Source organism: Protopterus annectens, chromosome 12.part0 (genome assembly GCF_019279795.1).
Source record: "Protopterus annectens isolate FY-2018-M chromosome 12.part0, PAN1.0, whole genome shotgun sequence".
Classification (NCBI taxonomy): Eukaryota; Metazoa; Chordata; order Ceratodontiformes; family Protopteridae; genus Protopterus; species Protopterus annectens.
This window is the reverse complement of record NC_056746.1, coordinates 1,135,847,267-1,135,873,961: the sequence shown is the minus strand read 5'-3', so window position 1 is coordinate 1,135,873,961 and position 26,695 is coordinate 1,135,847,267. Positions and strand designations below refer to the sequence as shown.

The following is a 26,695-nucleotide window of genomic DNA, read 5'->3' as shown; positions in this document are numbered from 1 at the left end:
TCTATGGTACCTTCTTCAAGGGCATTGACTTCAAAGACATTCTGGAAACAAAACACTATGTAGTTGATGCCTTTTCTAGATCAGGTATGTCTTTTACCAGAACTGCACTCCTGGGATTGTCAGACAACTCCCCTTTCACTGGTCTATCCACCATGTCCAACTTCTAAACTTTGGGAGTCCCCCACCAGTATTGGAATACTGAAACATGGATCTAAGAAATGACAATACAGTTGTGTAAGAACTTGCCATAGCAGTTGATATCCTACTGATCATTTTTGCATCCCTCCCTCCACCCCCTTGCTGTTGTAATAATCTCCTGTGGACCAAGCAGGGAGCAGTTCCTCTCCCCTCTGTGACACCTACCACTGCTACTAGTATGTGATGGGCACCAATATGTGTAATCCCCACACTGGTCCAGTAGTCAAGGAGCCTGAATCCTCACCACTGACACTGGAGATGGGTGTGGACGTGGAATACAAATGGATACATTCAATATTTCCAGATGCAGACCTCCCTGCATCAAGTACAATTTCCCTTAAGAGCACACAGGGAACACACACAGCCCGGGGTCAGGATGTCTCTATATCTGTCTCACTTCACTACAGATCCCCAATAAGACTCTCCACTGGTACAGCTGTAGGGTTAGGTCCTCAGCCAAATGTCCACGCAAAGTCCTCCAGCACCCTATCTGTAAACCCAGTGCTCCATGTCCTTGCCCCAAGTAGCTGACACACAAACACTGAGAGATTTAATTTTCACACGCACACACCTGGGAAAGGCTGGCATAAGTTTACCTGCTGTGATTCCTTCTACCCAGAGTATAAGGTAGTTAACACTGCCACCAGACACTTCACAATCAGCTACTTTAAGGCCCTTAAAGGGTGCCCAGTTATCCTGTGCAATATTAATACTAATACAAATGGTAGTAGTTCACCAAGATGGCTAGGCCTTCTGGAGTTGTCCACACAGTGTCACCAAATAAATATACATGTTCTCAAAGGTTAGATACTCTCTACAAGAAGCAGCTATGGTAAAAGTATTAAATATATTTAATAATAAATAATAAAAGTACATGAAAATATTGACTATATATTCCCGGTAAACCACAGAGTTCAAATCACAGAAAATTCCTGGTAAACCACAGAGTTCAAATCACAGAAAACATTGAAAACAACTTTGATGATCAGACTCGTACAAATAAAGAAAAACAGTCTCTAAACTAAGCTTCACTATATCCCTGACTGACTCTAAGAGAATTTACTGTTACCTAATAACTTACTTGGGCAAGGCAAGATTAATCACTTGAGCAGTCTTTCTAGTCAGCCTCCCAAACAGAATACTGTCTAGTCTGAGATTACTCCCTGTAAAATATAATATCCAAAATGACTTGCAGAATGACTCATCTGGTCACCTTACTCTAGGTTCCCACAATATCTTATTTTGAACTTTGAGACAGGACTTTAGCAGACTGCTACAATACACATTTAGAGCTTTTATGGCGATTCCTAGGAGCCAGAAACATTTACAACACCCTCCCACTTCTTTACAAAAGTTAACCGACAATGGCTACTCCCAGACCTACCGTCACCGGGCCTACTCAGCACTGTGGGGTGCCATTCATTAATTTAACAGCTCATTTACATTTCCCTTATTTTTCTTAAAATAAGCCAGCTGGTTAACCATTACTGTGCCAGTGTCCTCTGTTAAAACATATACATTTAATTCGGATGCCATAATACTTAGGTTCATAGGTGTTTACTAGGCCAATGACCACAAGGGCCTTTTTAAACCTACATATATAAATTTCATATATTCACTTGTTATTCATTATTGTTGGTTTTTAAACCTTATACACATTTATATTGTATATTTTTAGTGTTTTTAAGATTTGTCTAGAAAACATGTTAAATTAATAGGATTTTATTTATTTTATCCTATGCCTTAAACGTGGTGGAATTTACTAATTGGAGTGAAGTGTTTAATTCAGTATTTAAGCTGATGTATTCCATCTGTTTTTATCTGATGAAGTCATATTTTTTTGACGAAAACGTTTGTGAACTGTGTGGCGTTAAAATAAACTTTCAGTTGTTACATCGAGCATCGTGCCTTCATTGTAAGCTGTTTGCTACGTTTCCACTATTTTTGTTGGAGTTTGCCCTGGACCGTCTTTTTATTTGGTTGGTCTAGTTTTTCTGTTTTTGTGGTTTTGGCAGCGTTATGGAGCTGGGTCTGGGCTCTCCTACATTTGAAACTGGTGGTACCGGTGCGGGTACAGCAGCCGGTGAATTCTCACAGCTTACGGGCCAGCTCACGCAATTGGTCCAATTGCTTACTGCTATTGGTTTGGGTCTCCAAACCATTATTTCGAAACAAAATGAAGTTTTACAAGCTGTTTTAACTCATTCTGGGACATCGTCTGTGGTTCCCCCTGCACTTGCGACTAGAAATGGATTAGGCCAGCAGCGGTCGGCGGAAGTACCTATTGTTCAGGAAGCTGCTGCTTTTTTGGACACTCCTGCCGTACTTCGTGAGAGGTTTTCGGATTCCTCTGTACCTTGTCATCAACCTGGACCATTGCAGGACGCAGTCGCTGCTTCGGTTTCTTCTTTTTCTGAGTGGATTCATGCTAAACCTGTATTTATTTCCTCGGAATATTCTTCAAATACCCCAACAGATGGTTATTCATTTCAGGACAATATGCGATATTTGGAGGACTGTTTGTACAGGTACAAGACACTTGTCTTGGATAATTCATATTTAAATGAATGTATTAAGAAAGGTATTGTGCCTAAGGGTTTAAGGGTGCACAAGTACCCTAATAATGTTATTCATGGTAGTGTATTCCACATGGAGCTACTGCAGGCCTTTGATAGATGTGGTTTTGATATTCTTAGGGCTTTAATCAAGAAAAATGATTGTGAGATTAAAGTACTTTCTGAACAGATTGTTAAATGTAATGAGGATATTACTGGTGACCTGTTGTTTCAGGTGGAAACTCATAAAGCCCAATATTATGATATCCGGAAAAATATAGACAAGCATTGTGACATTATTATAAAAAGGAAGTACAACAAATTGAACCGTGACCTTAGGGAATATAGGGAGGGTATACAATACCCCAACCCACCACATGTTAGGGGCACACATTTAAAGGATTTTCAGTTAAATCATGACACAGTACCTAGGGAAGAGGTTAATTCATCATCACAAATTTTAAGGGATGACAATGGTCCCATCAATGTTGAGGAACATGAGGAAGAAAATTTTTTACCAAGAAGATCCGAACGTATTCGGAACCAGCAAGGGGGGCCTACATACCCTGTATATCCAATTTTTTCCCAAAGAAGGGACAATCGGAACCAGGGGAGAGGGAGAGGCAGGAATCAGGCATGGTAATTAAGGAAGGTATCTCAGTTAGGAACATTGGGATGTATCAGGTGTGCAGTAGAAATGGATACCATATTTACAACTACAGTGATTTTTTAGTGACAGAGGCCTGTTTTGATTTATTCACAAAAGGTTTTAAATTCGTACCAGCTAGAAGTAGCCAGCTAGTGAATTCTATACTTGATCTAAAAATGTTTATTCGCAAACTTAACCTGCAAAACTTGTTTGCTGACGGGCCAACGGCCCCTAGTATGTTTTTAAAGAAATCTAGTACTTTTAACCCACCCCTGCATCCTCAGCTAGCCAACTTGGAGAGCAGAATTGAAAGGGAAATACGAAAGGAATTATCCTTTGTGCATTTTGACCACAATTTATCTGATAGTGAAACTAAAATTTTGTATGATTTAGCACACAATCACACCATTAGAGTTATGCAGCCAGACAAGGGAGGCGGCACAATTTTTATGAGTCAGGCCTTGTATGGCAGTAAAATGGGGGAAATATTGTACGATACTGAAAAGTATTCTCTTTCCTCCATTAATGAAATTCATCTGTCATACAAAAAAATTGACTTGACCATAAAAGATATGTTAGACGAGGAAATTATTGAATTTGACACCTTTTCTTTTCTAGAAAATAAACATCCCAAAGTGCCCACTATATTTGGTGTGCCTAAAATTCATAAGTGTGTGGAGGATCCACCACTTCGGCCTATTGTGGCTGCACAAGGTTCAAAAACACACCCGCTCTCCAAGTTTTTGGATTGGAAACTCAAACAGGTCTGGGGAAGAGAACCATACCTCCTCAAAGATTCTTGGGAATTTTTGCGCAACATTACCAATGACCTATGTAGGCCAAACCTTAGGTTTTTAACAATAGACGTGGTTGATTTGTTTTCAGCTATCCCCACGGACATAGGTTTAGATTGGTTAGAGGAGGCATTGTGGGAATGCCCTGGTATCTGTCACAATGATGTGAGGGTTATCACAGTGTTGTTTGAGCTAGTACTCAAGAACAACTACATTTTTTATGCAGGTGAATACTTCCAACAAATCAAAGGGGTTTCCATGGGTGCCAACTGTGCACCAACTTATGCAGATATCATCATGGCTGTATGGGAAAAGAAATTTGTCCACAACAGTGGTTATGAAAAAAACTGGATACATTACTCTAGGTTTTTGGATGATATCTGCATTTTTTGGGTTGGCCCTGTGGAGACCATACATGAATTTATTACCTATATTGGAAGTACTACGGACTTCTTAAAGTTCACATATAAGATAACTGAGACATACGTTAACTATTTGGATGTAACCTTAACTCAGGATACAGAAGGGTTTATTTCTACAGTGTACAGGAAGCCGACTTTTTCCAACAGTTACCTGCATTTTTCCAGTTCACACCCTGGGTTCCAAAAGAGAGGTATTGTAAAGGGACAGTTCGTCCGGGCGTCCCGCATGACCTCTCAGGACCAGTTATTCCATGTCGAGTGTGAAAAGTTGTTTGAGATGTTTTTGGAGAGGGGGTACCCCAGACAGCTGATAGTCTGTTAAGGATGAGGTGCTAAAAGCGAGATTTACAAGATTTAAGCCCATTTTGGGGGTAGGTTCTTTGAATCAATTGCAGGTTTGTAACCAGGCGGACTTTTCTGGTAATCATTTACTGTACATCACTGATTTTAGTAGTAATATTGGTAACATCAGCAGGATTATTAATCATAAATTTAGATCCTTTCAGGAACTTACGGACCTCGGTAGATTTAAGAATGTCACTTTTAAAACTGTGTACAGGAAAGGTATTAATATAAAAAGAATTTTGGAGCAGGACAACACCTTGTCTTACCAGGAAAATCCACGCATAGGGACCTACAAGTGCGGACGGTGTTCACAGTGTAAATATATTCTTAATCAAGATTTTGTGTACCTGGAGAGTAGAAGTAGGAGGATAAATTCCAGAAAAATGTACAATTGTTCATCCTACGGGGTTGTCTACCTGGCAGTGTGTCAGACGTGTCAAGCATTTTATGTAGGTAAGACCAAGAGGCAACTCCGTAGAAGAATATATGAACATTATTATGATATGAAAAAATGTGACACCAACAATGCACTTTATAAGCACCTTACCACATGTTCTGGTGGGGTATTTTATTTTTTTGTTTTGGACTCTGTTTCCCAAGATGCCAGGGGTGGACCATGGGAGGTTACCTTATCCCATAGGGAAACACACTGGCAAATCTTGTTGGAATCTTATAGATTTCCTGGTATTAATGATTCTGTGTCCATTATTCCCTACTTGAAACTTAAATCTGATAAGATCTGAGTATTACTTCATACAGTTCTACATATATAAATTTCATATATTCACTTGTTATTCATTATTGTTGGTTTTTAAACCTTATACACATTTATATGTTATATTTTTAGGGTTTTTAAGATTTGTCTAGAAAACATGTTAAATTAATAGGATTTTATTTATTTTATCCTATGCCTTTAAACGTGGTGGAATTTACTAATTGGAGTGAAGTGTTTAATTAATTCAGTATTTAAGCTGATGTATTCCATCTGTTTTTATCTTATGAAGTCATATTTTTTTGACGAAAACGTTTGTGAACTGTGTGGCGTTAAAATAAACTTTCAGTTGTTACATCGAGCATCGTGCCTTCATTGTAAGCTGTTTGCTACGTTTCCACTATTTTTGTTGGAGTTTGCCCTGGACCATCTTTTTATTTGGTCGGTCTAGTTTTTCTGTTTTTGTGGTTTTGGCAGAATTTACTGTTACCTAATAACTTACTTGGGCAAGGCAAGATTAATCACTTGAGTAGTCTTTCTAGTCAGCCTCCCAAACAGAATACTGTCTAGTCTGAGATTACTCCCTGTAAAATATAATATCCAAAATGACTTGCAGAATGACTCATCTGGTCACCTTACTCTAGGTTCCCACGATATCTTATTTTGAACTTTGAGACAGGACTTTAGCAGACTGCTACAATACACATTTAGAGCTTTTATGGCGATTCCTAGGAGCCAGAAACATTTACAACACCCTCCCACTTCTTTACAAAAGTTAACCGACAATGGCTACTCCCAGACCTACCGTCACCGGGCCTACTCAGCACTGTGGGGTGCCATTCATTAATTTAACAGCTCATTTACATTTCCCTTATTTTTCTTAAAATAAGCCAGCTGGTTAACCATTACTGTGCCAGTGTCCTCTGTTAAAACATATACATTTAATTCGGATGCCATAATACTTAGGTTCATAGGTGTTTACTAGGCCAATGACCACAAGGGCCTTTTTAAACCTAGCCATGCATCCGAAATTTCTGACAAGTTCTGGTACCCTTGATAAGTGTAAGCAGGGACTTGGGAGATTAAACATTTACAAGCAGGGGCCTGGGAGATGAACCATTTACAGGCTGCCTGTGTCCTCTAGAGACATACTTGCCAAACCAGGGATGAATTTCCTGTTCCCCATCCAAATGTCAAAGTTAGACTTGAATTTGATTAGGAAGAAACTCTGCTTCACATGGATGGGGACCATATTCCAGAGACGAGGTAGCCTCTGAGATACATACTTGTCTCTCCAGCAAGTCCTATTTATATCACAGGCAAATTTTAAGTCTTTAGAATGGGTAATCTGGTGCTGTTTGTTTTCTGAATATGCAAGAGGTCCATCAAAGTGGGGTCTGTGCCTGTATGCCAGGCATAGATCTTCCCTCAACAACCTGTAGAAGACAGAATACTGGGATAGGGCCTTGAGGCAGTCTGCATAGGACAGGTTACTTATGCCCTGTATTCTTTTAGTGAGGAACCTCTGTGGACATTCCATTTGTTGGATATGTCTAGTTAGCTACCCATCAAAGGGGGCAGTGCACTCAATAATAGGTCTGATGAATGCCGAATACAGTGGAACAAATTACTTGATTGGAAGTAGATGTTATACTTTTGTTTATAAGATGTTAAGTTGTCAATCTCGCCTTCATTCTTGCTGGATGGGTTCGGAGCCAAACCTCGGCTCCGACTCTGCCTAATACTAAAGCTCGAGAGCTATTTTTACCAGCTCAAGGCTATACTATCTCCCATAATGCTAGGCGTGATATACCCAGATCTCGTTTGCCGCTTCAGCTACGAGGTTGCGTTTTCACTGGCTCCAGGTCGTATTTTAAAAATTTTGTATCTATAGTTAGTTTTTTGATAGATTTTTTTTCTCAGTAGTTTATTTAATTAGTATTTAGAGAGTAGTGACTAGTTTCCCTTCCCTTTTCTGTAGTTTTTCCCTACCTTTTTCCACCCTTTAGGTGGTCAGGCCTCTCACCCTCCCTTTAGTAGTTAGTACAGATTCCCCTTAGTTGTGTGTGTGTGTAATTTCTGTCTCATTTTTACTATTACTTTACTTAAATTTTTTGTGTGTGTCTGTTTTGTGTGTTAGTGTACATGTTTAGACTCCTGTATCGACCCTGTGGTATCATGTCCAAGGATACCAAGGTATCGGGATTCAAGAAGTGTGACTCATGCTGTCAGAAGATGTCTCTGACAGATGGTCACACTTCTTGTGTGTATTGTTTGGGCCCTCTGCACCTGCAGGACTCTTGTTCCATCTGTCACACTTTTAGCCCTAGAGTCCTGCAGGAACACAGAAATAAGCTCATTCTCAGAGGCTTATTAAAGCCTGAAGGTTCTCCGTCCAAGCCTATGACCGGAAAACCTTCAAAGCCCACCAAATTGTCGGCTCCATGTTCGGAGCTGGCGCTGAGCGGTCCTCATGTGATAGTGTTCAATCTCGCCGTTTGTTCTTACACATGGGTTCGGAGCCGATCCTCGGCTCCGTGTCGGCCGCTTGCAAGCTCTGCATCGAGAAGAAGCTCGAGACAACCTAATACCCACAATCCCCCTCTGCCTTTACCTCAGATCTACTTTGCCGCTGCTGCGTTCGCATCACTGGGATCTAGCTCGAGCGACTTCAGATAAGATATAACTTATTTTGTTATATTTGAAGTAGAATTTGTTCTAAAAGTACTTTTTGGTAGGCATTGTGTATGTGTGTGTGGTAAGGTTAATTCTCGGTACCGTTAAGTTTACTTAAACTGGTTAAGGTTTTCGGGGCCTTCCACCCCTTACTTAAAATTTGACAACCGGACTGACTTTATATCGGATTCGACTTTGTTTCTACTGGATTTGTCTCTCTACTGGACTTGACTTTTTCTCTTACCTGTAAGATGTCTGAGAAAATTAAATCAGGCTTTAAACGTTGCCAGTGTGGCCAAAAAATGTCAGTTACTGACAACTATAGTTCCTGTGTCTACTGCTTTGGCCCTCTCCACTTACAAGAGGACTGTTCAATTTGTCACTCTTTTAGTGGGAGGGTCATGACAGATAGGCGCAGGAAACTCATGGACAGGGGGTTATTAAAACCTTCCTTTCAGGAGGCTCTGGATGCTTCAGACCAGGCATCCAAATCCTCGAAGGAATCGAAGACGTCGGAGCCCAAGTCATCGGCTCCGAGCTCTTCGAGTAAAGTTAGATCACCGGTTCCACAGACTTCGGGGCCGAGTGTTCAACTGGTATCAGTTCCTGAGCCTCGAGTCTTGGAACCGGTGATGGAGCTCCCTCCCTCGACTCTATTGAAGTCGGCTCCGTCTTCGGTTCCTTCGACCCGTTCTTCTTCTAAGCTCTCCGATGTTGATGTGGATCGTGTGGTGCAGAAGTTATTGGAGCATTCGGCCCTATCCAAACTTATTTCGGTTTCCACCCAGTTGGTGTCGAAACTTGAAGGCCTTCCATTGTCTCCATCCATTCCTCCTCCGAGACCTGTCCAGTCTTTGGAGCCGGAAGAGGTTGATCTTCTGATTGTGGAGCCCTCGGGTCCAGAACCGTCCTTTTCTCGGTCTGTTCCTCTCACCTCGACTCCGTCGGACCCGGTACCGGAGTCTCGGAGCCGACGATCTGTCCTTGGTTCCGGGGCCGAGAGTCGAACCGACGTTCGGTTCGACTCTTCTCCTCGGGCCTCGGCGGATCGATTCGGCTCCGTCCTCGGGGTCGATGCCTTCGGTGCCTGTCTCGGGGATTCTTCCCATTTCTTCGGAACTGGGAGATTCTTCGACTCGGGACCCGGGGGCTTTCGATCTCATGAGGAAGGTGTTGTCTACCCAGACAACCACATCAGTAGAAGCAACCTCTCCTCCCCATAAAGGGCCGTTATCCTCCTCTGCACCCACGGCCACAACCAAGCGTCGAGCACCGGTGTCTCAGCCACCCCTGGAGGGTGCCCCCTCTTCCTCGGAGGCTTCTTCGGATGCTCCCCACGAAGAAGTCCCTAGGAAAAGGTTGTGTAAGAGGAGACACTTAGATTCTCCACAAGAATCTTTGACATCCGATACTGACTTGGATGAGTCAGAAGGGTCCCCTAAGTCACCTTCAGAAGATGTCTCTTTTTCTGACATATTGGAGATCCTGAAACAGAGAGGTGACTGGCAGTCCCTTCCCCCTTCTGAGGATGAGTCAGTCTTGCTGAAGGCATTCGGTGCTCGCCCTTCCTCCTCCTGGGTCACTCCGCCCTTCGATGAATTAATGGAACTTATTGCTCGAAGGGCGTGGGAGGCTCCTGACACAGTGGAACCAGTCCCTAGGAAGCCCAATAAGTATTTCACTGCACCCCAGGACAAAACTTACTTGACAAAAGGAGTTCCAGTTGACGCTATGGTGGTGGCAGCGGCCACGAAAAAGGAGATGTCGGAATCTTCCTCATCTGTCCATCCCCCTAATAAAGATTCTAGGACTATGGACAGGTATGGGAAGCGCATTTTTAGTTCAGCGGCTTTTTCCATGCGATCCCTGAACTATTTGACCCACTTTACACGACTACAGAGGGATGTAGTCAAAGAGTTGGGAGATGGGTACTACAGATGCTGCTGTCTCAGAGAAAGTGACAGCGCAGCTTAATACCCTTACATCCATTGTGAACTCGTCCATGAGGCTGATCTCTTACGCAGCCGAAGGTTCGAGTAGGGCAGCAGCTTCAGCGATTGCTCTTCGCAGACAATCCTGGATGCGCTTATGTTCATTTGCGGAAGCCTTCAAGTCTTCCTTTACTAACGCCCCATTTGACGGTGCCACTCTTTTTGGCCCCAAAGTAAAGGAGACCCTTACCCGGTGTGAGCAGGAGGGAAAGACTCTGTCTGCTGTCGGAGTCCGTTTTTCCACCCCAACCAGACCGTACCCCAAAGGGCAACGTGGTGGAAAAATGTGGTTTTGAAAACCCCAAGGATCTTTCCCAGGCACACAGGGTGATGCCCCTTCTAGAGGCAGAGGAGGGGGCAGAGGTGGAAGACACCGCCCTGGCGGCAGAGGGGGTCCGCAGAATCAAGGTGACAGGGATACACTCCCTGGTAAACCTTTCCAGCACTCCTGAGAGGAGGCCCGACTGTCCTGCTCTGGAGGCAGTCGGGGTTCGCTTAGCTTTATACCCTCAGGCCTGGCAAAACATAACTACAGACAAGTGGGTAAAAAGCGTGGTTACCAGAGGTTACAATATACCATTTCTTTCCCATCCCATTCCAAAGAAAAGTCTCCCAGATGTACCGCCCCATCTGCGAGAGCCAGCAGCTATAGAAATTTCAAAGCTGCTAGAAAAGAGTCATCCAACCAGTCCCAGCGGACCAGAAAGGATTCGGGACTTACTCAAGGTTCTTTTTAGTTCCAAAGAAAACAGGGGACTGGAGGCCCATTCTGGACCTAAGCGACCTCAATACCTTCGTCAAGAAAGAAAAGTTCCGAATGGTCACGCTTCAATCGATCCTTCCATTCTTACAGAAGGATGACTGGATGTGCTCAATAGATCTGAAGGATGCATACTACCACATCAAAATGGCCAGGGCATCCAGAGATCATTTGCGCTTCCGGCTGGGTGCCAGTCACTTTCAGTTTCGAGCCCTGCCCTTTGGTCTGACCTCAGCCCCCAGGGTCTTCACCAAATGCATGGCAGTGGTAGCGTCTCACTTGCGCCAAGGATTCCAGGTGTTTCCGTATCTGGACGACTGGCTCCTTTCTGCCACCACCCAGCGTCAACTAGTACAGGCCAGAGACTATACTCTTCAACTGTGTATTCACCTAGGAATTTCCGTAAACTTCGGAAAATCCTTACTACAGCCATCACAGAGTATCTTATTCATAGGAGCGGAATTAAATACACATCAGTTAATTCTAAGACTTCCTCCAGAAAGGATACTTTCGCTTCAGACTCACATACGTCTTCTTCTCTTGTCCAGGAAATCCCCAGCAAAACTAGTACTGAAGGTTTTGGGACTCATGTCAGCTTCTCTTATTGCAATACCCTTGGGAAGACTGCACATGAGAGTCCTACAATGGCTACTGTTTGCACAATGGTCGTTCCAACAACTACCTCTAACACACGAGATTCTTATAACGAACACATGCAAAACACACCTAAACTGGTGGCTTCAGACGTGCAACCTTTCCAAGGGGAGACCATTTGTACTACCCACGCCTACAGTTACGGTGACCACGGACGCTTCCCTGATAGGGTGGGGGGGCATCTTTCAGGGACAGACAGTCCAAGGCGAATGGACCAATTTAGAGTACAATCTGCACATCAATGTTCTAGAGTTGAGGGCAGTGTTTCTAGCATTGCAACACTTTGCTCCCCTTCTTCCTCTGGGAACTATTGCAGTTCAGACGGACAACATGTCGGTAGTCTGGTACATAAACAAGCAAGGGGGAACCAAGTCCTATCAGCTATGCAGAGAGGCCATGAGAATCTGGCAATGGGCGGAGTCCACGGGTCGCTTTCTGATAGCAACGCACATCCCGGGGTCATCCAACGTCATAGCCGACAGGCTGAGCAGAGCAATACTGTTACCGCACGAGTGGTCCCTAAAACAGTCAGTTGCGAAAAAGATTTTTCGCGTGGGGCCAGCCTTCCTGCGATCTGTTTGCGTCTCCAATGAACGCCAAATGCAGGAGCTACTTTGCCCTATTACCCCCTCCAGGGGAAGTCCCCAGGGACGCACTGATTCACGATTGGCCCCCGGACTCCTGTACGCATTTCCTCCCTTCCCCTTGATATCAAAGTTTCTCCAGAAAGCCAAAAACCTACACAGGACAATAATCCTCATTGCCCCATTCTGGCCTCGTCAAATTTGGTTTCCCTTCCTCATGACACACTGCATTCGGGGACCCTGGATCCTGGACCCAGAGCCAGATCTATTGACTCACTCGTCAGGGGCTCCCCACCCCTCGCTCTTCTCCCTCCATCTAGCAGCTTGGCTGCTCCAATTCTAACTTAGCCAGGTCTGATCTTCTTTCGCCTGCAGTTCAGAATATTTTAGTGGCTTCTCATAAAGCTTCCACTACTAAAACATATACTAGTAAATGGAAGCGCTTTGTATTCTGGGCGAATACACAGCAAGTGGACCCTGTCATAGCTCCTTTGAATAAAATATTAGAGTTTTTAACAGAATTGTTCCATCAGGGTGCTTCTCCTGCCACATTAAGAGTTCAATTGGCTGCCATTTCTAATTTCCATGTGGAAGAATGTGGGGCTCCTGTTATGGCCCACAGACTTTGTAAAGCCTTTTTAAAAGGGGCTTTTCATATTAGACCACCAATTAGATCTCCTACGTCACCTTGGAGTCTAAACTTATTGTTACCTAAGTTAATGCTGCCCCCCTTTGAACCAGCCTCCTCTTGCCCATTGAAATTTTTGTCATGGAAGACTCTTTTTGGTAGCCATTACATCCGCTAGGCGAGTATCTGAACTTCAAGCTCTCTCCATTAAGCACCCTTATTTGATCTTTCACTCTGACAGAGTTTCTCTTCGCACTAATTCATCCTTCCTTCCTAAAGTTTGTTCTATTAATAATATTAATCAGTCCATTGAATTACCCACTTTCTTCAAGAATCACTCCAATAAAATGGAGTATATGTTGCACAAATTAGATGTTCACTGACAGCTAAGGTTTTACTTGGATAGAACAAAAGATCACAGAAAATCTGATCAACTTTTTGTAGCCTTTGCTGATAACAGGAAAGGAGTACCGGTTACCAAAAGAACTCTTTCTAAGTGGTTAACTGATTGTATCATCTATGTCTATGATTCTTCAAATCAAACTCTTTTGCACAAACCCAAAGGACATTCCACAAGGTCAGTGTCTACATCCCTGGCTCATGCAGCCCGCCTACCACTAGACGCTATTTGTGCGGCTGCTACTTGGTCTAAGCCACATACATTCATTTCTCATTATAAGGTAGACAAAGTTTCTAGGGACAGGGCAACCTTTGGTTCCACTGTGCTCAAGAACGTCCTTCCGTGAGTTCCTCAGGAACAAGGAGCTAGGACGCTACCCATGTGTAAGAACAAGCGTAGATTGAACACTATCACATATAGAAGTTATGTCCTTACCATAACGTTCCATGTGGAGTGTTCATCTCGCTTTGTTCTTACATTCCCACCCTCCCGCCTTAGGAAGAACGTTCAGTTTGGTGCCTGGTCTGGGGCATTATGCTTCTGCATTGCAGTTGTTGTGTATATAGTTGACATGTATATATATGTGTGTATATGTATATATATATATATAGACTCTTAGTTTCTGTGCATATGGGATATTGGCATGAGTGTGCTCTCTCTGACTACTGGTTTGCTTGCAAACTAGATCTGAGGTAAAGGCAGAGGGGGATTGTGGGTATTAGGTTGTCTCGAGCTTCTTCTCGATGCAGAGCTTGCAAGCGGCCAACACGGAGCCGAGGATCGGCTCCGAACCCATGTGTAAGAACAAAGGCGAGATGAACACTCCACATGGAACGTTATGGTAAGGACATAACTTCTATTTTCTGCCTCATCGGTTCCGGCTGGAACTGATGCATCGAGGCCTCAGTCGGCTCCGACTTTGGTGTTGGAGCCGTCCCCAAGTCGAAAGCGCTCCAGGTCTCCTTCACTGGAGTCGGTCAGATCGGCTCCGAAATCCCCCTTGCTGTTGGAGCGGAGCCATAGGTCTCACTCCTCTAGGTCTTCCAGGCTCTCGGACCATGACCTCGAGAGGGTAGTCAGTAGGCTTTTGAAGTCGCAGGCGCTGGCCCAATTATTGCATAGCCCGTCTCAACAGGGGCTACCCCAACGCCTGCTCTAGTTCCTCCTCCGACTATTCCTTCGTGCTCGGAGCTGGAGGCCGTCGGGCTTGCTACTGTGGGGGCATCGGAACCGATTCCACCCTTATCAGTTCCTTCGTCGGCTCCGATCCCTTCATTGGCTCCGTCCTTGGAGGGATCCAGGCGTCGAGACTCCCTCGTCGGCTCTGAGGGGGCGAGTGGCATCGGACCCTTGTCCCGACCCCGTTCTCCCTTTCGGAGCCTCGGCACAGGTGAGTTCGGCCCCAACATCGGCCTCGGAGCCGTCCCTCTCAGTGCCAGGAGGAGCTCTCATCTCCTCGGAGCTGGGTCCCTCTTCCCTGCCTGACAGGGGCGCCTTTGAGGTCATGAGGAGCGTGCTGGCTCCCATACTGGCACCGCGGTCAGCCTCATTGGCCCCTCCCTCCATAGTGCCTGCTTCGGCCCCTGCCTACCCTCTCGAACCCAAGCACGGAGAACTGACACTCCAGGCCACTCCATTGGGCATTTCCTCCTCTTCCGAGGCCTCCCCTGATCCTGCAGTGGAGCCCCCTTGGAAGAGGACTTGCAAGAGGAAGCATCTCGACTCCCCAGTGACATCTGACACCGACCTGGATGATTCGGAAGGGTCCCCAAGGTCCCCCTCTGAGGATGTCTCCTTTTCTGACATCCTAGAGATCCTTAAACAGAGGGGGAACCGGTCTGCCCTCAACCCTTCTGAGGACGAGTCGGTGTACCTGGATGCGTTCGGTTATCGCCCTTCCACCTCCTGGGTGTCCCCGCCTTTCAACCCACTCATGGAGGTGGTGGCTCGGAAGGCGTGGACGGCTCCGGATACTATGGAACCAACCCCCCGGAGTCCTACAAAATTCATTACAGCCCCTGCAGACAAGCAGTTTCTCTCTAAGGGCGTCCCCGTTGATGCCATGGTGATGGCGGCAGCCACTAAGAAGGAGTTGGCTGACCCTTCAGTACCTGTCCATCCTCCTAATAAGGAATCTAGGACTATGGATAGGTATGGCAAGCGGATGTTTTCTTCAGCGACCTTTGCCATGCGGTCGCTGAATTACTTGTGCCATTTCCCCCGTCTTCAGAGAGACCTTCTTAAAGAACTGGGTGATACCTTACAGGACCCAGCAGCTGTGGGGTCTCAGGAAAAGATCAACTCCCAGCTGGGGACCCTGAACTCGATTGTCAACTCCTCCATGCGGCTCATTTCTTATGCAGCCGATGGAGCGAGTAAGGCCGCAGCCACAGGCGTTGCTCTAAGGAGACACGCCTGGATGCGGCTTTGCAGCTTTGATGACCCCTTCAAGGCGTCCTTCACTAACACCCCCTTTGATGGTTCTGCCTTGTTTGGACCTCAAGTGAAGGATACATTGACCAGGTATGAGCAGGAAGGCAAGACTCTCTCTGCCGTGGGAGTCCGTTTTTCCGCCCCTTCTAGACCATACCCTAAGGGTCAAAAGGGCGGAAAGATGTGGTTCCGCAAACCCCAGGGAGTACTGCCTGACGCACGTGGTGAGCTTCCCTCCAGAGGCAGAGGAGGGAACAATAACAGACGCTGCCCTAGGGGCAGGGGGGGTCCGCAAAATCAGGGTAGCAGAGAATCTTTCTCTGACAAACCCTTCCAGCACCCCTGAGGAGCTGCCCGACTGTCCAACTTCGGAGGCAGTCGGGGGAAGACTTTCACTGTACCCAGAAGCCTGGCATTCCCTCACGCAAGACAAATGGGTACAGTCGATCATATCCGAGGGTTACAGAATCCCCTTCATCCACACCACAACAACCAAAAGGGCCTCTTCCAGACGTTCCACCCAGTCTGAGAGATCAAGCAGCATCAGAAATTTCAAAGCTGCTATCAAAAAGAGCCATCCAGCCAGTCCCAGCAGACCAACAAGGATCCGGAATCTACTCCAAATTCTTTTTGGTACCAAAAAAGACAGGGGACTGGAGACCTATTTTAGATCTCAGCAGGCTGAATAAGTCTGTTCAAAGAACGAAATTCCGGATAGTCACGCTACAGTCCATTCTACCCTTCCTGGGTCAGGATAATTGGATGTGCTGTATAGATCTTCAGGATGCGTACTACCATATCAAAATGAACAGGCGCTACAGAAGGTTTCTCCGCTTCTGGCTGGGAGCCAGTCACTACCAATTCAGAGCCCTGCCCTTTGGCCTCACCACAGCCCCCAGGGTGTTTACCAAATGCATGGCAGTGGTTGCGGCTCACCTGAGACGAGGATTCCAGGTGTTTCCATATTTAGACGACTGGCTCCTTACTGCCACCACCAGGCACCAACTACTTCAAGCCAGGGATTACGCTGTACAAACGTGCAAAGCGCTAGGCATCTCTATAAACTTCAAAAAGTCTGCCTTGTCGCCTTGTCAGCATATTACCTTCATAGGTGCTGTGTTAAACACTGTGGAGTTGTCAGCAAAACTACCTACATAAAGAGTTTCAAACATTCGCAGCCATGTTCAAATCCTACTACAGGAGGACAGAGTCCAAGCCAGATTTGTACTAAAAACACTTGGTCTAATGGCAGCAACAATCACCTTGCTCCCCTAGCTCGTTTTCATATACGGATACTGCAGTGGATGCTTTTTTCCCAATAGTGCTTCCAGCAGCTTCCCATGTCACACAACATTCTCATCACCCAGTCGTGCAAGAGACACCTCTCTTGTTGGATGGTCTCACCTCAGGTGCTCCAAGGCAGACCTATTGTTCTCCCCCTCCGGTTGCCACCTTGACAACGGATGCCTCCCTGATTGGGGGGGGGGGGGCATTTTCAGGGCAGGACAGTCCAGGGCACATGGCAACCCTTCGAGTGCAACCTGCACATCAATGTCTTGGAAATGAGAGCGGTACTTTTGGCATTGCAGGCCCTTCAGGACTCTCTACCCACCGTGGCGATTGCAATTCAGACAGACAAGATGTCTGTAGTGTGTTACATCAACAAGCAGGGCGGAACCAGGTCCTACCCCCTATGTCGGGAAGCGCTCAGACTTTGGCAGTGGGCGATCTCTTCTCAACGGTTTCTGGTAGCAACGCATATTCCCGGGAAGTCCAACGTCATAGCGGACAGATTGAGCAGGGTCATTCTCATGCCCTACGAGTGATCTCTCAACCAGCTAGTAGTGGAACAAATATTCAGAAGGTGGGGTGAGCCTTGCTGCGACCTTTTCGCAACCCCTCAAAACAGCAAGTGTCAGGACTTCTTCACCCTTTTTCCTCTTCCGGGTCTCCCTCCCAGAGACGCTCTAGTCCATGATTGGCCCCGGGGTCTTCTGTATGCTTTTCCCCCTTTTCCCTTAATTACTCAGTCCAGAAAGCAACTGCCTTGAGATCCAGGATGATCCTCATTGCCCCTTACTGGCCCTGACAAGTTTGGTTTCCGTTCCTGCTGGAGCAGCCCTGGCATCTGGACCCAGTGCCAGACCTTCTGACCCATCAATCGGGCAGGCTGCACCAATCCCTTCCATCTCTCAACCTCACAGCTTGGTTGCTCCACTTCCAACCCTAGCCAGGCTTCCCTTAATTTCTCAGTCAGTACGTGATATTATCCTTGCCTCTCACAAGTCTAACACCAGAAGGACATATGCTAGTAAATGGAAACGGTTCTTTATTTGGGCAAGGAAAAATCAAGTTGACCCGTTCACAGCTCCTGTCCAAACAGTTCTAGAATTTTTGGCGGAACTTTTCCAAATGGGCTCTCCCTCAGCCACTATCAGGGTCCAGTTGGCGGCTATTGCAAATTTCCATGTTGGCTTGTCAGAGGCCAGTATTACGTCCCACAAGCTTTATAAAGCCTTTCTGAAAGGAACCCTATTACTTCGGCCCCCGGTTAAAGATCCTCCTTCACAGTGGGATCTAAATTTGGTACTGTCTTCATTAATTCTTCCTCCTTTTGAGCCAGCTGCTTCCTGCTCATTGAAACTGCTCTTGTGGAAAACACTTTTCTTGGTAGCAATTACCTCAGCGAGAAAGGTTTTGGAACTACAAGCACTCTCTGTGCGCCCCCCTTATCTTGTTTTTCACAAAGATAGAGTGTCTCTTAGGACTAATCCATCCTTTTTACCTAAGGTACTCTCTGAAAAAAATCTGAATCAGACCATTGATCTCCCAGTCTTCTTCCAGTCTTCTTCCCATATTATACTGATAGAGCTGAGAGATTGCATTGTTTGGACGTTCACCATCAACTACATTTCTATCTGGATAGAACTAAACAGACGAGAAAATCAGAACAGCTCTTCCTGTCTTACACTGAAGGGAAGCAAGGCCGGCCAGTTTCTAAAGTAACCTTGTCCAGATGTTTAACCGCTCTTATCACGTTAATCTCTCAATTGAGATGTAAGGAGCTCCCTACCAAGCTTAGAGCTCATTCGACTAGAGCATTAGCTTCCTCAGTAGCTTTTCAAGCAAGGTTACCTATGGATTCTATTTGTGCAGCGGCCACATGGGCCTGCCCTCATACCTTCATTTCTCATTACAAACTGGACATTGCCTCCAGAAGTCGGGCTGATTTTGGTTCCACTGTACTCGAGTCTGTTCCATTGAGCCACCCGGGACTAAGGTGCTAGGGACACTGTCGCATCCAGCAAGAATGAAGGCGAGATTGACAACTTAACATTGAGAAGTTATGTACTTACCATAACGTTACTTGTTAGTTGTCTTCTTCTCGCCTTCTTTCTTGCGTCCCACCCTCCATCCCCCTAGCCTGGAGAGACCTAGAGTATCTTGTGAGAGGTGTTTTTTTTTTGTCACCAGAGTTATCTCCTCAGCTAGCTCTCTTGCTCCCCTTTGGTAGCCCTTGTAAGGGTTATATGTAGAGGAGGTTAGATATATTTGTTAAATATATTCTCTCTTGTGGTGGGACATGTATGTCCATAGGGTTAGCTATCAAACGAGATCTGGGTATATCACGCCTAGCATTATGGGACATAGTATAGCCTTGAGCCGGTGAAAATAGCTCTCAAGCTTTAGTATTAGGCCGAGTCAGAGCTGAGGTTCGGCTCCGAACCCATCCAGCAAGAAAGAAGGCGAGAAGAAGACAACTAACATGTAACGTTATGGTAAGTACATAACTTCTCATTGCGCTACATTGACACATGATGGTCAAAGTCTCGATTACTGTCTGTGTCCCTAAGTCTCTGACTACTGGGTCAACTCTAAGGAGTGTGTCGTCAATATGATAGCTACCAGGGGGTGAATGACTTCCCAAAGGATACTATTATGCATTTCTTGGAATTTAATTTTAGTCCATGGCTCTGACACCAGTTTGTCTGTGTCGGGCCTTCTTGGAGAATATTTGTGTCAGTGCGGGATTCGATTACAGCTGCTAATTTGCAGTCATCTGCAAATTTAGTCTGCCAGAGGCCATTGACATTGGCTTTGACTTCAGAGAAGTAAATGCCAAAAGTAGCAACCCAAGGACCGATTCCTGAGGGATACCACTTGTGACTGTCCTCCATGTAGAATTGGACTCCCCAATTCTAATTTCCTCATTCCTGTCTATGAACCAGCTGGCTATCCACCAGGTGACCTATGGGTTTGTACCTAACCTCTTGAGTTTGTCAACAGTGCCCGAGTGGGGTATTGCATTAAATGATTTGGCCAGTTCAAGGTAGGCAGTGTGAACCATTTTACTCTCATCCATTTCTTTGGTAACCTTAAACCTTATCAAAGAAGTCTACCAGGTGGACTAGGCCTGACCTACCCTTGACGAAACCAAACTGGGTTGTGTCCAGTGTCTGGAGGTTTACTATATCATTACTGGTCATTTCCATGATAATTTTTTCCATGGCTTTACATATGACTAGTGAGACTTGTGGGTCTGTAGTTTCTAGGGTCTGTAGGTGTCCCACCTTTGTGCAGAGGGATGACTGTTGCTGTTCTCCATTCATGAGGTACAAAACCTGTTTGGAGTCTACAGTTAAATAGCCATTCCAGACGTCCTGATATGTCATGTTTCATGCTATTTAGAAGGCATCCTAGGATATTATCTGGCCCCATTGATGTAGTGTTCTTGGCCTTAAAGTGAGCATTAAGAACCTGTTCCCTAGTGATATGTACATTTCTCTTCATTTCAGCAGGGTGGATTGTTGATATGTTTTAACACAATTAACACAAGCAAAGCTCACAAATACATTTTCAGCACTAGCATGTGTACAAATCAGCTTGATATACAAAGGACATATTATTTACAAAATCCCAGCTAGCTGTGCTTGGCACATCCACTGCCCTACTCCCCGGTATGGCTGGCAGTACCTCCTGTCATCACACCCTCTTTTTAGCTGATTTTGATTTTTCTTTGTTCCATTTACTAAGACTTCTGCAGGGCCTAATGGCTTTAGATAGTTGAGAATCTTTCTTTCCCACATCCGCGTATGTACCTCTATGCTCACAAGCTGAGGTTGTACACTGGATGTAAGAGTGTCAAGAAGGTTTTGGCTTCTATATTTTAGCCAGACATCAAGGTTGCCTCATTGAGAATAACACATCAGTATTAGAATACTGTAACAGTGATCAGTCGGACATCTACTGTTATGGTAAGTTCTTATACAACTGTACTTTCCTTTTCAATATCCAAAAACGATACATCTTGGTAGCAAGTAGTCTCTGTATTCTGCTTTGCACAATATCTCTCTTGTTTATTTAGGGGTTTCCTGAATCCTAGACACAGTTCCTGTCACTTAGTAGTGTGCCATAAAAATTTTTTCTTATCACTTGACAATTTGCTGATTTGAATTTGTTATAGCTATTTAGACTGTTTATTGATAAGTTTAACTTAGCTGTGAAAGTTTGACTTAATATTACTTAGTGCTTAAAACTGGGTAATGTTATTTGCCCTGTAGAATAGTGTTATAGAACACCAGCTGATGCCTAGGCACGTCTATAAAATGTAAGACAACTTTAAAAAGCATTGTACCTTTTTACTCTAAATGCAGAAACACATTTGTACACAAATGTAATGACACACTATATACACAGTTTTTTTACTTCTTTTGACTGGAATTGTGTAGTGAGGCTCTTAAATTTTTTATACCATTCATCACAGGTTTGGCATAGGTCGCTTCACTACTGAAGAGGAAGTAGACTTCACAGCTGAAAAATGCGCTCAGCAAGTAAAGCGACTGAGAGAAATGAGGTATGGCTTACATTTTGTTATATAGTTTTTGAATTTTGAGAGAGAGGTTTACATCCTCCTATTAAATGGAATAAACACTAGGATCATTACCTTCTACATGAAGTAAGCCATGCAAGATGCCTGTTTATGCCAGTAGGCCTTGGAGCAGACCCCCTTTCCCTTGGATTGTTAATTTTTGGTTTTAGGTTGATTTCTTTGAGTTAAGAATGATGATAGCCCACTGTCCTTGAAAAAAGGCTGTGTATTGTTGTGCTTGATAATTACAAGGGAATCATTCTTTATTCTTATGTGTTCTAGTTAATGATTGCTAGTGTAAGCCACATTGTAATGTTTATTTTTTTATGATGTGATGTTTGCAGTAAAAAAGGACTCTGGTACTTGCTGCATTATGTATAGGAATAAAGCTTTGACTTTGACCCAGGAGACCTTAATCAGTTAGTAGACCATTCACAGGATGAGCCAGCTAGGAGGTATGGCAGTGAGTAACCAGACTGTTTTCTTACCCAACCTGGCAAAGGGGGAGTAGCCCAAAAGTCACCATAATGGGAACCTTATTAGTTATCTGTGCACTCTGGGGAGCACAGGAAGCAGCACTTGCTAGCAAGGTGTATTTGCACTATAGTCACTGCACGCACACATTTGGACCAGTATTGCAGGCCCTACACTGTATTTTCTTCTACTACTTTCCATGTTTTTTGTAGTTGGGTTAGTTCCACAAGGCCTTTGGCCAGGTTTCACAGGTAGTCTGAGGTGGTCTATTCAGATGGGAATATTTGGCCAGGATACACGAAATTCCCCTACTCTTTTCAACAGGAGTGTATTTGCAGTCTCGCTAGAAGACTGAGGGGGAAGAGTGTTTGGTGAAGCAAAAAATGTAGATGTGGCTACCCTTTCAGAGGAACCTTCAGGAGAATGTAACATGACTTTGGAGGAGTGAGAAGTGGATGAAATAATGTTTCTGTCAGTAGGTGGCTTAGATGATGAAATCCATGTGAAATAAATGTGGAAGAGCTAAGCAGATCCTCCTCTGCCATATACTGGTCGCAGGTAGTAGAATAGAATTATCAGCAAAGGGGATGCAGGAGATGCAGAGATTGATGTTGAAATGAGCTGAGACAGGAGAAAGACTTTGTGTTTTTTCTGCCAATGGAGTGTAATGTGACCCGCAGCAAAGGATATTGTATGCTAAAGTGGTTTCTGTGGACACTGATGGATAAAAGATTGGCTACAAAATTTCATCAATCGTTGAGAGACTGATGTTGAAAATGTATGCATAGGAACAATAAGATTATCAGGTGCATTGTATAGGCTAGTTTAACATGTCCCATGTGTTTTTCAGTCACATTTGGGCAAAGAAAGGTTTTGCACAGTGACTTTAGAACCTGATGTATTTTTAGCAATGTGTATGTCCATTATAGAAAAGAAAATCATAACTATTCAAGGAATGCCTTTTATTTTGTATCAAACATGACTGAAATGATGGTGTTTTGTTATGCAATTTAGAAACACTTCATATGAAAAAAGACATTCGAAATCATACCCAGATCTCAAACGCACCTTCTTTGGTCAATACTTGCAGTAGCAAGAAAGGTTGTGACAAAAAAATTGGAAAACTAACTCTCCTGTATCTTTCAGAAATGTATTTATTTATTTAGCCAGGACCTTATGTGAAAAAGAAATAACTAGTTTAAAAATGAATACAAATAATTTAACACACAAATTAATTGCTTGGGAAAAGTTACAATCATTACTAAAAAAGTATTAGATGATTTCCTGAATGTATATAGAAGTATTTCCTTGTTATGGACTTTGTAAATAATTTGTTTCAGTTTTGAGTGTAAATATGTTATTACTGTTATTATTCTTGTTATAAAAAATAAATAACATGTTTGAAAAAAAAGACATTTATGTATATTTTTCATATCTTATAAAAAAATTTGTATTCTGTTAAAAAAATGATGGACAACAAAAAATTACGTACTGAAGCTTGAGAACTGTGAGTTTCTTTGTCCGAAGAAAATGATGTTATTAAGCACATTCCTTATATTACGCTAAATGAAGTTTGTACTAGTGTCTGTTTTTAAGGTTAGCCAAAAATGTGCTGGGGGCGGGTTGTAGTAGTGAGCAACATTTGTTGAATGCATGTCCTAAACAAAATGCAGTGTCTGTGACTAAGTGGGGTGGTGCATTTAGTGAAGGATTGTAAACCTGTTTGTACCAAATGTAAAGAGCAGGGGCACTGGTGGTTTGATTGCAACATGAGACAAGGTTATTCTTAATAAAAATTGGCAAAGAGGACATTAGTACTGTGTGTAATAAAATGGAAAATTAGGATAAAGATGTAGTTAAGTATCTGGGGACACAGATTAAGTTATTAGATTACCCAAGAGGGATACATTACAAGGAAGCTCCATATCTCAATTGTAAAGTGATGATAGAGGGGTAGATGTACCTTTCAGTTGTCCAGATTTTCACAGAACCCAGATTTTTGCCTAGTATTTTTGGTCTGTTGCTCTTAAAGTTGTGGTTTTCTAGCAAATCCTTAGGTACTGAAGTCAGAAAATAATGACAGACATTTGAGGTTCAGGCAGAAAACTCAACGGCAATCCAAAATCTATTCTATCAACTTTGTAAGAGCAATATTTAAAAAGTGCCCATATATTTGGGTCTTCATTCCCCCCCCCCATTATTTATGGCTTTGTCCAGATTTCTTGCCATAAGAAGTTGAGGGGTATGGGGGTAGAGAACTATCTAGGAAATGGAACAATAGGTCTGAGAGTAAGACTTAAAAAAAAGAAACAATTGAATATTAGAAAAGGCAGAAAGAAAAAGGGTAATTTTAGCATATTAGCAATTGATGTTAATAGTATTAAATCAGATGAGAGAAGAGTATCAATTTTTGAATTGTTCAAGAGGAATATAAGTAACATCTTTATTTTGCTCTGTGCAAGTAGTGTTGAGGAAAGGAAGAAGTTGCAGGTAGAAAGATTGTTTGGGGTTCAGAGTTAGAAAGATGCTCAGGTATAGCATTCCTTTACAGAGGGCCAGCTTTTTGAAGTGACAGTTATATAGCCCAGAATAGTGGTTATAACTAATTGCATAAGGAATAATAATTTGAAGATTGTTGCAATTTATACATAAACATGTAGCAGTGAAAGGGAAAAGTTATTAGGAATGTAATGATTTTTTTGCTCATTAATTTGGAGGGTTTAATCATAGGTCATTGAACTGTAATTTATGTAAAGAGGAATGAAAGGGTTGAATATAGTGATGTGTAAGGAGCTATCTAAGAATTTATTTATGGTTATAAATGAGGATTGTATATCAGAGAGGGAAGTTAAGAACAAAATTGATTACACTATGTAGTCTAGAGTTTTCAGGTGGTTTCACAAAAACTTATGTAGAGGGTTTTTCTGACTATGTTGCAACTGAGGCTACATTTAGACAGAACAGAGGATGCTCTTAAAGAGGGTAAGTGATTAAAGAGATTAACAGGAGTGTGTGAAGATAGATACTAGAAATAGAGATATAGAAAGATGCTGATAAAAAAGTTTTAATAAGAATTTAAGATGGGTGTGAATTATGATAGTTGGCTTAAAAGGATAAATACAGGAAAATTAACTTAGAGGTGGAGAATGTTCAGAAGAAGTAAGAAAGGATTTAAATAAGAAAAAAGCTTTGTGAAGTTAGAAATATAACAGAGGGACTATATAGCAAAAATCTTTTAAGAGTGAAGTTTTTTTTTTTAGTTAAGTAACTCAAAAATGAAAGATGCTGTTAATAGACGGAGGCATTTAATAAATAGTAAAAATGAGGAGATTGACTGTTAGGTAAATGTGTTAAATTTCTGGAAAGAATTATTACAGAAGTGGAAGACGAAGATAATATTTTGGTTAAAACTGTTTCTGGAAGTGGACTGCAACGTGACCTGCAGCAAAGGATATCGTTTGCTAAGTGGCTTCTCTGGATGCCATGATGGATGTAAGATTGGCTGCAAAGTTTCGTCAATCATCAACAGAGACCAGTGTTGACAATTTATGCATAGGAATAACAAGATATTAGCAGGTACATTGTATAGGATAGCTTAGTTTGTCCCCTGTGTTTTTCAGGGGACAGATTAAAAGAGAATAAAAAAAGAGTATTATGGTAGCAGTTCATGATTATTTAAGGATGATGTTTGTTAAGATGATGTGGATGGACTGGTGGAATAGGATGTTCCGAACAATTCAAAAATGTTAAAGATGTGGAATGTGGGTTTTCTTTTGTAGAACTGAATGATCCTATCATGAAAGGGAGGGAGGATTTGCTACTAGGTTATGATGGCATTTACAAGAGAATCGGGACAAGGGGAGCAGGAGATTTTTTTGGCAGTTGTAAATGATTGATTGTGTCTAAAAGGAATTACAAACGGTGTTTGAAGGGGGTGATTAAATTATTGTGAAAAAAGGAATATAAATAAAAAAAGTGGAGGCCAGTAAATTTATGCAAAGTAAATTATAAAATTATAAAGATTTTATTACAAAAAGGTTTGGTAGTGTTAGAAGAGGTGGTAGAAGAAATTGTGTATGGGATAAAAAATAGGAATACAAAAGAAGGAGATGGTACAAGATATTGATAAGGAGAGAGAGCGAGCGACAGTAGAAGTTTTACTAGTAACTTGTGACATTCAGAAAGCTTATGACAGTATAATAATAAGATGCTTTGGAATGTGTGATGTCCTATGGACTTTCCTGATTCCGTTATTAAATTTATTGAAAGTATATATGATTAGTCAAATATTGTGTCTGAAATTAATGGTTGCAGTGGGAAGGACATAAAAATTGAGTCAGGTGTAAAGCAGGGATGTGCCCATTAAGCACAGTGCTGTTCATTTTAGTAATAAATGCTTTAAACAGAAGGTGAAAAAATGTCAGAAGCAAGTTTAATTTTTGGGAATATTAAAATTCCAGTTATTTTAAATTATAGAGATGATACTTTTATTGTAGTTAAGAATCATATGTGGGTTTTTAAGTTTTAATGATGGGTTAGCAGAAGTAGGTT

General features: G+C 43.1%; 1 protein-coding gene across 2 annotated transcripts in view; it reads left to right on the top strand.

Annotated features, from left to right (window-relative positions):
* NFS1 (NFS1 cysteine desulfurase) overlaps positions 1-26,695 on the top strand; it is a 2,153,374-nt gene that overhangs the window by 2,037,080 nt on the left and 89,599 nt on the right. For both annotated transcript variants that reach the window (XM_044090162.1, XM_044090161.1), the window contains exon 12: positions 21,566-21,655. In XM_044090162.1, coding sequence (XP_043946097.1) covers positions 21,566-21,655 — 90 coding nt within the window. The remainder of the gene's footprint in view (positions 1-21,565; positions 21,656-26,695) is intronic.